This window comes from Alexandromys fortis, unplaced genomic scaffold, assembly GCF_014885135.2.
Source record: "Alexandromys fortis isolate MF-2015 unplaced genomic scaffold, M_Fortis_MF-2015_v1.1 scaffold_54, whole genome shotgun sequence".
NCBI lineage: Eukaryota > Metazoa > Chordata > Mammalia > Rodentia > Cricetidae > Alexandromys > Alexandromys fortis.
In genome coordinates, this window is record NW_026067958.1 from 1,269,349 (window position 1) to 1,282,719 (window position 13,371).

The 13,371-nt window shown below is 41.0% G+C and overlaps 1 protein-coding gene across 1 annotated transcript; it reads right to left on the minus strand.

The window, feature by feature from the left end:
• Positions 1 to 10,411: 10,411 nt before the first annotated feature.
• Positions 10,412 to 10,949, minus strand: LOC126507850 (iron-sulfur cluster assembly 1 homolog, mitochondrial-like). Its single transcript, XM_050152687.1, has one exon. It carries the CDS (start codon positions 10,873 to 10,875, stop codon positions 10,486 to 10,488), a length of 390 nt encoding a protein of 129 aa, XP_050008644.1. The 5' UTR covers positions 10,876 to 10,949; the 3' UTR covers positions 10,412 to 10,485.
• Positions 10,950 to 13,371: the final 2,422 nt, after the last annotated feature.

The window sequence follows — 13,371 nt, forward strand, 5'->3', positions numbered from 1 at the left end:
CAAAAGGTCCTGGGCAGATGTGCTACAGACACTAAGAGACCATGGATGCAAGCCCAGGAAAGCTTTTAATCACCATCGATGGAGAAAACAAGATATATTCCCATGACAAAACCATATTTAAACAATACATATCCACAAACCCAATCCTACAGAAAGTACTAGAGTGAAAACTCCAAACCAAGAAAGCTAATTGCACCCAAATAATCACAGGAAACAGATAACCTCCCACCAGTAAAGCCCAACTTCCTGGGTCCAGTATTTATCTAGCATTCACCAACCTCAGGTAAAGATCTGATGGGAGTAGGTCACCTTTTTCTTACTGATGCTTTCTCCTTTCTGCTGCTGGAATGATGAAGAAGAATAGGGGAAAAAAGAGAGAAGAAAGGACGAGGAAAAGAATGGAAAGGGGAATGGGAAGGGAGAGAGGGGAAAGGGAGGAGAGAAGAGTCTTTGTTAGTTACTTTATTGTGATAAGACACCATGATCAAGACAGCCTATAGAAGGAAGGGTTTATTCAAACTTACAGTTCCAAGGGAATGGAGTCTATCAGGCAGGGAATCATGACAGCAGGCAGGAATCATGGTAGAAGGAACAGCTGAGAGCTCACATCTCTCCAATGTGGCCTAAGCCTCCCCAAACATCTCCATCTGTGGACCAAGTATCCAAATGCCCAAGACTACTTCTTTTTTTCTGAGATAGGGTTTCTCTGTAGCTTTGGAACCTGTCCTGAAACTAGCTCTTATAGACCAGGCTGGTCTTGAACTCAGAGATTTGCCTGGCTCTGCCTCCCAAGTGCTGGGATTAAAGGCATGCACCACCACCACCTGGTCCTAAGACTATTTCAAATTACTCTGTCTGTGGTGATATGGATTAGTATAAAATTACCTGACCTAACCCCAAGCACATAACTTAGACTTACTCTCCCTTCCCCAAGATCTTAGGGACAAATGTGTGTGTGAATATAATTTCTCCTCCTCTACTCGCGGGTGGGATGTCTTAACTAAAGGTGGCCCAAAGCAAATTTGTCACAAACAGTAGAACCATTGCAAAGGCCCAATGGCTCTGCATCCTCCTTTCCTCTGCAGTGAAATTCTAAAGTCAAGACAGCTTGGAGGCCACAGCATTGACCACTGACAGTCTAAGAGAGCCAACCTCCAACCCTGCTCTTGCTGCTGGAGACCTTCTGTTTCCCTCGGGATGTTTTCTCGGATGTGGAAGGGAAACACTGAGCTGCGAGAGTAATCACCATGTGAGTTTGGTAATAGTACCAGTTTTTCATATGATAGACACTGAATTACTATTCCTAAAAACTCTTAAGAAAATGAAAGAAATTAGGGAATGGTTTTTGTAGTTATCAAGTTTATCTGAGGATTGTTTTTCCTCAATGCTGTGTTCTACTTCGAGGAAATAATAGTAGCCACTCTTGTGGTTGGAATATGCAGTCCTCACCCTCCTCACACACAAAGAAGCTCATGTGTTAAAGGCAAGGTTGCCAATTGAGGAAGATTTGGAGACATTATTGAATCATATGGGATCTGACTTAATAAATGGATTAACTCATTGACTCAGTCACAGCCAAAGGAATTTTAGGAACCTACATCCCAGTTTGGAAGAAGTGGGCACCGGGGGAATGATATGGCTTGTCTCAGACTCTCACTTTCTTCTACTTCTTTATTTCCATGAGGAAAACATTTCTGCTGCCTTTGCAATGACTCCTGCCTTATCTCAAACCCAAAGCAATAGAGTCAGACAACCTCTGAAAAATACTCTAAAACCATGCCTAAAATCTCTGAAATCATGAGCCAAAATGAGAATATTTCTCCTCAAGTCGTTTTCCTTGGGGATTTTGTCACAGTGATATAAAGCTAACTAACACATGCACTTTTGAGACTATCTCAAGTAGGTATGGGCAAGTCTCACCAATTTCTTCCAAACCAAGGTCATTAGTTGTAGTCTCAAATTGTAGCAATCTCTGTGGGGTCTTGTCATTGGAAGGGTGCTTCAGTTTAAATGCCTACACAACTCTGCAAGGCAATAAATCAAGTGGGCTACGTATAATATAACAGGGCACAGTGGGAACTTCAGTAAAGTAGAAAGGAACTGGTTTTAATGTATACAATATTTAGTTTTATTTGATTGTTACCTTCTAGGTATTCAGGTCTTGTGCTATTGGAATTTCTACTATAAAAGCAGTCAGAAATTGGGATTCATGTAAAATCTCATTCTATTTATTTATTTATTTATTTATTTATGATTTCTGTCTCTTCCCTGCCACTGCCTCCCATATCCTTCCCTCTCCCCCAATCAACTCCCCCTCCCTCATCAGCCAGAAGAGCAGTCAGGGTTCCCTGCCCTGTGGGAAGTCCAAGGACCTCCCACCTCCTTCCAGGTCTAGTAAGGTGAACATCCAAACAGCCTAGGCTCCCACAAAGCCAGTATGTGCAGTAGGATCAAAACCCAGTGCTATTGTTCTTGATTTCTCAGAAGTCCTCATTGTTCGCTATGTTCAGCGAGTCCGGTTTTATCCCATGCTTTTTCAGACCCAGTACAGCTGGCCTTAGTGAGTTCCCAAAAGAACATCCCCATTGTCTCAGTGTGTGGGTGCACCCCTTGCAGTCCTGAGTTCCTTGCTCGTGCTCTCTCTCCTTCTGTTCCTGATTTGGACCTTGGGTTTGTAGTCCAGTGCTCTCATTCTTTTTTTAAATTTCTAGACAAATAGAAATATTAATACTATCCCACTGACCTTTAAACAATATTAGACCACCTTGGCAGAGTGGGTGAAAGACAACCACAGTCCGGACATGAGTGGGAGTCATTATGATGAACAAATACATGGTGGCTTAGTAGAGAGAGAGAGAGAGAGAGAGAGAGAGAGAGAGAGAGAGAGAGAGAGAGAGAGAGAGAGGCAGGACTGAAAGAGTGAAGACAGTGAGGAACACTCTGGGCCATGTTGATGTTCCAGCCCAAGCTGCTGCTGCTGGCCATCTCTGGGTCCACGGACCTACTGCAGCCAGGGTCTGTGTTGATGTTCATAGCCCATGTTGCCCTCAAAACCACACAGATGCCGGGAGTCTGGACTTCTGCCTGCCATCCTGTTGGTGTCTGAGGGTCGTGCCTCCACGGGAGCAATGCAGATCTGGGTGGCCTGCTCTGTCACCTGGGGCCATGGTGTCAGGGTTTGTGGTCCAGCTGCAGCTGGGGTCTGTGTTGATGCCCATGGCCTATGTTACTACCTGGGGCTGTACAAGTCATTCATGTTGAAATCAGAGGACCATGCTGAGCCAGCCCCACCCTTCACAGTCCCTGCCTGGCTGCTACAGTGGTAAAGCTGGCCTCACACCCAGAAAAGCTGACCCCATCCCTCTCTTGAGGGGGTTGGTCCCAATGGAAGCCCAGACTGACCAACTTAGCTACCACTGAGGCCCCACATCCAATGCTTTGAAATAGAACCAACATCTACCCTAGCTATGACATGCTGGAACACATGAAGGGGCTGATGCTGTGAAACCATAGCCACAGGATCTCCATGACTCAGGGCAATCGCAGGATATCTGAGAGGCATTCTGGCGAGGGTCCAGTGATGACGGTGTGCCAGAAGTCAGAGGCCTTGAACCACCACCAACTCATTGCAGTGAACATTTGCAAGTAAAGCTATTTGAATAAAATGGTAGACTGTGTGACACCCTGTAGTACCCAATGCCACTAAGGTGACTGAGGAGGTGATAGGCAGGAATGGAGGAGTGCAGTGTTGTGTTTGTCTTGTTTAATTACTATTTTTCTGGGGGGGGGTCACTGCAAGGGCAAAGGGCAGATATATAGACTGGGAAATGAATGGGGTTGGAGCACATGATGTGAAAGTTCCAAAGAATCAATAAAAAAAAATCATGTTAAAAATTAAACTTCAAGCTACTAATGTACAAACATTGTAGGATTATTTCTAACTGATGATTCCAAACAGCACAGAGAGATATCCAAGTTTAATAAATGCACCCGAAAGACTCTAAAGTGTTCTGATGCCTTCATTTAGTTATTCAGCCTTGAAATTCTTGGCGTATAATGAGTTCTTGCTATATATTCTGTAATGAACAGATACACTGCAGCACTATCAAGTCCAGTCATTTTCAAGCGTCTTTAGCATCTTGTTTAGTTTGCCTTTTTTTTCCCGGAAACAGAGAGCTGACAGCAGTTGTCTGCTGGAACACGCATGAACTACAGCAGTAAGACAGTAAAGGTAACAGTAACTGGAGAGAGGGAAGGGGCTCGGACAGGCCCTCTGCAGTTCTGAAGATGACCTATGAAATCGTTAGGCAACACTTGTGAGAGCTGGCCAAGTGAGTGCAGTCCCTCCATCTACAGAGGAATTGGGTCTAGACAGCACACCACAGATCCATGCTTCCCAGCTCTCACTCACTCTGTGGAAATGCAGAGGGAAGTTCAGCTAAGGCACGGACAAGTCAGCTGCCCTGGTTATAACTGGACTCAGCATCCTCCTTCCCTCTCTCACCTTCTTCTCCATGGAAGCTTTCAAGAGCATGAATTCATCTGAGAAGGAATTCATGAAGGAGGCCTCAGAACCAGCTTCCCTTAATCCCTAGGAATCCCTGAGAAGCCCCACTGAGATGTTCTCTCCCTCATCAAGCTAGGGACCAGTCCTTCTGTGTCATACTTCCCTCCTTAGCCACGAGAAACTCACCTCTCCCTCCCTAGCACGACTCTACTCCTGAAAGAGAGCCCCACATCCTAGAAAACTGCTTATGTGCACACGTCACCTCTGAAAAGCATATTCTACAACAGGAGTGAATTGACCTGAGAATCATGGTCACAAGTTCTTTCATTTTAAATGATTCCTCCCTGTAGAGATAGTTCAGGCCTTCTTTCTCAGAAATCTCCGCAGCACACTTGCCTTCCTTTTTGAAGAACAATATAATTATCGTGAAGGACAGAGAACAGCATGCAGATTAAAATCATAGGTTCTTGGGCTTTCTACAAACCTAGTGCTAAATTGAACAGCACTCAGATGCCCTTTAGCTCACCTTCTAAAATGAGCTTTTTTCAAAACTGGGAAGCTTTTCAAATCAGGTACATACCTGACTGAACTCTTCTCTTTTCACTTAACCACTTAGCTCCCATGCCTTATGCTAAGGAGCTCATTAAATTGCCTTCTAACCTCTTTATTTTCCTCAGAAATTACCTCTTTTGCCTCTTCCACTGAGCTTCGTTGATATCTTGTTTGAACAGAGAATAATACACTGGAGCCACCATTATGATATTTTAAAAACAAAACGTGCCTGGCTCCTTAGACTAGTCCAAGCATCACACCACACTTCAAAGGCTCCTTCCGCAAAGTGAGGACAGACTTTTAATGATCACACTTCTCTTTGATTCTTCCTTGCCCATCTCTGTGCCTCTCTGCATCTTCTTAGTCACTCAGCTAACCATCACACATACTCAGACCCTAAAACCAAACCTTAGCAAGATATAAGAAATGCATTAGTGTTTGCTCATTATTTTTCTTAATAACATATATGGGTGCATGTCTGCTTATTTACCATGCTTACACAGCTAAAGCAAGTAAGTTAGGAAATGTTCAGCTACCTCATCAAGAAAGGGGCTTCAGAGCAGTGCTAGAGAATGGAGACATCTTTATTGACACAGACTACAGATACACAGCCTTCTACAGTTACATACTGTTGTCTCTAAGTAACCTGACACATAAGTAAGGTGAGTTAGATAACCTTTGATCAAATGTTAAAGTAAAATGTAACACATAGCTCATAAAAAACATCTCTTCAACTCCTGAGAAGCTGGCACATTTAACAAGAACTATAGAGGGCTGCCATCTTATCTGTCAGATACAATGTTCTTGTATGTTTTTTGAAAAGGTAGAAAGTGATTGCTTATGTTTCTAAGGCTTGTTTTCTGCAAAATACCACACAAAGGGATTGATCATTTAGATGGGAAAGTTTTTTAGTCTCCATAACACAACCATTTGTGAATAATGTGGTTTCCAACTGTCACTGTCTCCAGTTTTCTAGAGAATCTGTTTACCTCCTAGGATAATGATAACAGAATCAACAATGCACATCCTTTCCCTATTCCTTGGTGAAGCCCTTTAACAAGAATCATTCAGTGAAGGACCACAGCAACAACTGCAGGCTGGTCCAGGATGTAGCATCTTCCCAACATTGTAATTTCTTTCCCACGTGGGCTGTGTGTGAGAAAAGTTTATTACTTGGAGGTGTGAGTTAGTCAGAAAATTCTCATGTCCCACATTCCGACCTTCATTAACAATAGAGACTGACATCACTTTGGAGAGAAGAGTCAGAGGCTCATCTGTGTAGCATCTTCTGTCTTAGTAACTGTCTCTGTTGCTGTGGTTAAAATACTGTGACAAAAAAACTTCTGGGGCATGGGGTTATTTTGAATCATGGTTTAATGTTGTAACTTATCAGTTTAAGTCCATCATTGTGGGGCAGTCACAGCATCAGGCAGAGGCAGCTGGTTCCCTGGCATCCATAATCAAGAAGCAGAGAGCAATGGGTACATGTTTTCAGCTCACTCTCTGGTTTTTTTACAGGTCCAGGATTCTAGCTCAGAGAAGGATGCCACCCATGGTTGACAAATCTTCCTACCTCAATTAATGTAGTAAAGATGACCTCCCACAGACGTGTCCCAAGCTGTATTTGTCAGGTGATTCCAAAATTCATGAAGTTGATAACTGAGTTTGTTTTTTAATCGAAACAATGGTAAAGTGCTTCCTTATATTCAAGAAACATCAACCGAATAGATACACACACACACACACACACACACACACACACACACACGAGAAAGAGAGAATGCCTACTATGTAACATATATTCCCACTCTTGTTTTTACATCTTTCTCAATTATTTTCTTTTGCTATATTCATCAACAGCTCATTAAAGCCATGTAAGTGGATGCCTTCTGAGTTTCCTGGTGAAGTGGTTGCCAGGCCTATTATCTGGAAATATGAGAACTCCTTTAAGGAAGAGAGATGGAGATCAGAACTTTCATCTGGCAAGCTCACTTTGCATGAAGGCATTCATGAAATGGATGCTGCATATGGTGACATACTGTCTTGCTGTTGTGTCTTATATGTCACAGCTATTAAAAGATCGGCGCTTCTTATTTCCATCTAAACTACTTTGTAGGAAATGGAATAGTAAAGTATAAATTTCATCTTGTCTCCTACAAATTATAAATAGAAAAATTTAACACATGAGGGAGCAAATCGGCAACCACATCTGCAATCAATACAGCAAATTAAAGAAAACTGTGGTGGCCCAGCTGGAAAAATACCAGGTGTGAGACTAAAGGATAAGAGACGAGTTTGTGTTAAATAAGGAGTGCTAGCATTGATGTTCAATCCCGGGCACTATCTCCTCATTTTACCAAAAAGAGTCTAAAAGAATAAATAATAAATGTCAAGGCTACTGATGCCACAGTACACAAAAGCTATACAGAAAATCCATAAATCTGAAATGTACAACCTATAAAAGATAGTTCAGGAAAATTACCTTTTGATATATAAACTCTTACCCAGCCGGTATAAGGTGAAATACAGCTCGTAGTTCTCAAAAAAAGCAAGAGATTGGTGGGGGAGGGGTGATATGATCAAAATACATGATTCCTTGAAGAAACCATGTTTATGCAGTCAGACACGATACACAATGAATATGAAGAACAAAAGAACCTTGAAATCTTTAATTATAACTCTATTTTTATAATTATATATTTTTATAATTTATATAATTATATATAGTTATATATAATTATAACTATAAATAATAGCTGCTGTGAACCCTACAGCATGGTTTATATTCTTTAAATATTTACATTGGAAATTAAAATAAAGACTTTTAAAAGTATTTATTTGTTTTTTACATATTTTATATAACAACATTTACTTTAACATAATAAATTCAAGACATATTAACATAAATAATATCTATAATACAATGTATAGGTTTGAGAGAGCAATGACATTCCCTCTTGAAAGAGAGTAGAGAAACAAAAATTTTATAATTATGAAACTTGTTTTGACCTTGTAGTCTCTCCTAAAGGGCTTGTCCCCTTATCCACACTTGCATTACAGCATTCCTTAGTGATCAGCACTGAGAGAGGCTTTCAAGTGCCCTACAGGTAGGTGGGTACTTCTTTCCTTTTCATTCTTGCTGACTCTCAGACTAGATTCAAGATTTGTGCCCTCCTTGCTTATTATTGTGCTGCCCAAACTCTGTGTCTCTTCAAGAACCCCGGAGTATTTAAGATATAATCCTTGTGAGATGTTATAAAATGGTTATGATGGTTTGTTGATGAGGAAATATACAAGATAAGGAACTACAGAATGCATTATGGTAGATTATGATGCTGCCTACAGAAAGAAATGAATCAGGAATCAGGAGACAAATTACATGCTAGGGGTAAACAGAAAGATTGATTTTAGGGCAGGTTCAGGAATGATTTCACTAAGAAGAAAGTATCCTGGCAAAGAAATTCAGAGATAGGATACTGCCTTCTAGGCTTAATCCCCTGAGTTCTAGCCCCGGCAAGGTTAAGAATGGAGAAAGAAGGGAGGAACGGAGGAAGGGAGGGAGGGAAAGAGGGAAAGATGAAGGGAGGGAGAAAGGGACAGATGGAGGAAAAAAAAGACCTAATGGATGAAAAAAGATGTGATGTTATTATAAGATAAAAATGATAAAACAGTAAAAGACATCATTTGGCATGATGTATATGTTAGATACTAGCAATTATTATCCATGTGAAATTTTCAAATTTCATAATTTGTAAAGATTGGTAATTTAATATTATCAATTTTTGCATCATTAAAGAGTTCTAATTTTTACTTGGTTTGTTAATATAATATTTGTTTGTCTGTTTGTTTATTTTTTTATTGTGGTGTTAATGATCAACCCAGGGCCTAGTGAATACTTAAGAAGTACTCTATCACTGAATTATAACCTCAGCCCAACAAATGTTCATGTATAAGAAACATTTCAAGAGTCTAAGGACCTAGCTTAATGAGGACAGCATGAGGCACAAGCATGAGGACCTGAGTTCTGATCCCTTGCATTCATGTAAAACCCAGACACAGCAGTATATATGTATAATTTCAGCACTACAGTGGTGTGGGAAGTCCTTCTGTGTATGTGTTGTTTTTATTGATTAATGAATAAAGAAGCAAATGGCTTAACAAGATATAGCCAGGCTGGAAAAGATATAAAGAGAAAGAAGGCAGAGTCAGAAGAAGCCATGTAGCCCCACCAGAGAAGTCATACTGGATGCTGGACAGAACTTTTCCTGGTAAGCCATAGTCATGTTGATACACAGATTAATGGAGATGGGTTTAGGATATGAGTCTAAGTGATTGGCCAAGCAGTGGTTTAATTAATATAGTTTGTGAGTGATTATTTTGAGTCTGAGTAGCCAAGAAAGAACAAGGGGCCTCCAACACTGTGGGGCAGAGACAGGTGGACCTTGGGGTCTTATCAGCCAACTTGCCTACGTGTAGGAGGTACAGAGTTCCTGTGCTCACAGATAAGTTCTAGGGTAACCTAAAATCTTAGCACACAGGGTTGTTCCCTCAAGGGAAGGAATACTATACCTGTTATCCATCTAAAAACATAAGAGTGGACATGCATTTTAGCCGGATGACCTTTATACTATCTATGGCCAAAGAGGAGACAATATCATATCCTCCCCAAGACCCTTATTATAAGCTTTCTTTTCCCAGTCAATCTACAGAACCTATTTACATAAAAGATATCGCATGTAGTCAATCTATGGAACCTGTCTTATGGAACACGTCGCATATGCTTTGCAAAAAGTTTTGATGTAGTCACTTCCAATCTTTATTTAGCTTACTTTGTTCCTCAAAGAGATTATATATGCTTTATTGTGCTCATGTGATTTACTTCATGATCACCAGAAAAGTTTTTACCAAATGGTGCTGTGCTTAAATATTCCTAAAAATTAACTACTCAAGGTCAGACTCTTAAAGTTTGAGCCAAACTGGCTACTTAGTTGTATTGAACCAAACTGCCTTCCTGCCTCCCAATGATCATCACTCTGGTGCCATGGAAGTCTCCAAGATCTCCACACCTATGCAAAACAATGAACTCTGGGTTCAGGGAGATCCCCTGTTTCAAAAGGTATTGCAGAGACTCTACACGCATCCTCCTGGGGCAAAGATAAACATGCACACATTCACTTCAAGGCAATTGTCCTCATTGTCTATCTCATGCCCTGAGAGAGTTCTACTTTATGTCCTAAAACACTATCTTTCAGACTTCTGCAAATCTCGTGTGAATTTTTTTTTCGGGATTAGCACAGTGCCTGCATCACTTTATTCCCCCTTGAGGTGGCCGCACATCATAAACTCTGAAACATGACAGTCACATGATTTCTTCAGTAAGCTCCCAGGTAGATCCCGGCTCTCCCGGAGCTTGGAGTCCTGAGGTTTCAAATGTTAAAGCTTTCACCACAGCCACAAGTTCCTTTGATGTTGGGGTTATTGAAAACAAACTCACTGGATAGTTTGTCTTCCACATAGTCCATTTCTGTTCCTAAAAGTGTTAACTGTGCTTTCTTTTCGATGAACACTCTGACTCCATCTTGAATAACTTCTTCATCAGAATCTCCTTTTGTCTTTGAATACTCCAGGGTGTAAGAGAGGCCATTACAGCCCCTGGTTCGCACGCCAACTTTCAGACCCACATGCTCTGGCTTGTCTTTAAGAAGTTGTTTTATCTTGTTCACAGCTGAGGGGGTCAGCGTGAGCGCCGCCCGCGTGGGCTGCAGCTTCCTCTTGCTCACGGCCCGCACGGTGGTGCGGACCAACGACGCCGACATGGTCACGGCGCGGCGCCCGCAGCCTCGGGCTGGAGCGTGACCCCTCAGCTTCGCTCCATGGACACGGCTGGCTCTTTGACCTCGTGTGAATTTTTTTTTATGAGATCACAGAGTTGAGAAGCTAAAGGACGTCGAGTGGTGACATCTTTTGGAGTTTAATCTAATTGTCATTGGATTGTCTTCATCTTCAACAGTATGGGTGACTTCTCTTCCACTGACAGGTAAGGCAATCAAAGCCCCTTTTGTTACAACAATATTAAAAGACTTTCATGCTTTTCCTATCGTAAATCATATTATCAAGTCTCAAACTTGGTGCAAGATTTTACTCCTTGGTTAGTAAATTTCTCCACTGTGTGCGGTTCATGCATGAGTCACCATGTAAAACCTTAATGCTGACCAATATTGTAAGACCTTCTCACTAAAAATGAAAGTGTTATTTGTATATTCTCAATCATTTTGACTTCTATATTACCTCAAATTCCTTCTAATACTCAAGAGTTCATAGTCCTGGGTCTTAAATTTGTATTCTGTATTCCTGTAGAGTTAATTTAAATTTTTCTCTTTGAATGGGCTGATGGATGTGTTGAAAGAACTGGTCACCTGCATTGTGCTTCCTGAAGATTTAAGAATCAGTACCCCTATTTTTGGACATTCTCTAGTATCCTAAATTACTCAGTTACTCAAATGTAGATAATGGAATGGTTATACACTATGTCAACAGTCTCCTTATCTGTTCTCCTTCCTTAAAGAAAGTCTCAAACTACCTAATACATACTTTAAATTTCCCATCTAACAGGCCATCTCCAAGCTTGTGACCTAATTATCTGAAAAGGCATGATATCTAGGATTTGTTTTAACTCCAGATAAAAGAGATCTTTTGGCTGGTGTATTCCACAACCTACACCTTCCAATTTCCAGCATGAGAAGATGGCTTAGGGCTTTTTTTTAGACAAACCGATTAGTATGGGTTTTGGATTCCTGGATATGGGTTTCAGGTTCCTGGATTTGGCTTTTTGGCTAAGACTCTGTGTGACTCTTCTTAAGAATGCACTAGAGTACACTTCAGAATACACTTTTTAAGAAAGCACTACATTAAAAGCCCCTTTGCTAAAGGCTCTGTCTTCTGGATTACGACAGCTTAACAGGTCTTTTTAACTGTATGTTACTGAGTGCCAAGGTATAGCCCTGAGAGTTCTCACCCAGGCTTTGGGCCAAGCGCACCAACTCTGTGAATTGGATAAATACACACACATGCACACGCACACACACACACACACACACACACACACACACACACACATATTGATGGGGGAGAGGGAGGGAGGGAGGGAGAGCTTGGTTTGGAAGTCTAAAAGTGGTCTGGATGCACAAGATGAACATCCTCAGTGGCTACAGGGTAAAGGATTATTATCAAGGTTACATGTTGACTGATATTTATTATTACTCCAAAATCTGCAAAATTCAAAGCATGTCAATCCCACCATCCCATTAAGTGAATAGCTATTAAATTGGATTTCTTAATTTTCATGGAGGAAATGCTATGTTTATTATAATCCTAGCAGTATAAACCTAGCAGTGTTCCTATTAGTCTTTAGGTCTTATGTGTTTGCCTGATGCCTTAATTTTATCTTCACCAGTTTACACATGATCTTCCTTCATTGAACTCTCTCTAAGACATATTCTGGGTTCCTTCAATAGTCTTCCAAGCCTCAAGGTAAGCAAGCGTTGAGAAAACTAAACCCTTCTTCACTCATTTCAGTTAAAGATAGAATGATCAACTGAATGTTGATAACTAAAATAGTCATATGGTATTAACTTGGGATGGGGTGAGGTTGTTGTGTGGCTATTTTGATGCAAACAGGCAAGTAAACCCTTGAGGATGGACCCCTATGCATAATCAACAGCTTGTAAAACCAAGAACTGCCACTACAGGACTCTAGTTGATGATCAAAATAATGAGATCTGAGTTCTATCTCTGGCTCTGAGTAGAGATGTGACATTTCAAGCCACCCAAGGAAAGTCGTTAATAGACACCTAGATAAGCCTTTTTAAATTACTAGCTTTTCTGGAGGCTTTCTATTAAATACCAAGGACTTACTATTAGCCCCTCCATAAGAGTCAATATAAATAGTCTATCCATCATCTGGACAGAGAACAAGTCATAGGAATAATAGTCTGCTCCAGAGGCTTGGAAACAGTATAAACTCTGCCTAAAATGTAGGTCAGTGCAACAGTCTCTGTGGTCATTTTCTCCCCTCAGTTCTTGAGAGTGTGCTCTTCTCTGAAATAACCCATCTTCTACAACAATGTGTGTGTGTGTGTGTGTGTTGAAGTGTTCATCAGTCAGCAAAGGGAGCAAGAAGTTCTTCTGTTTGTTTCATTGTTAGAGTCATCTGTCATCTCTAAGTCATGTCCCCTCATCAATAAGGGCTCCAACAGTTGCTACTGTGGCTGGTGTCATCACAACTCCGATGATTTCAATATCCACACAGATTT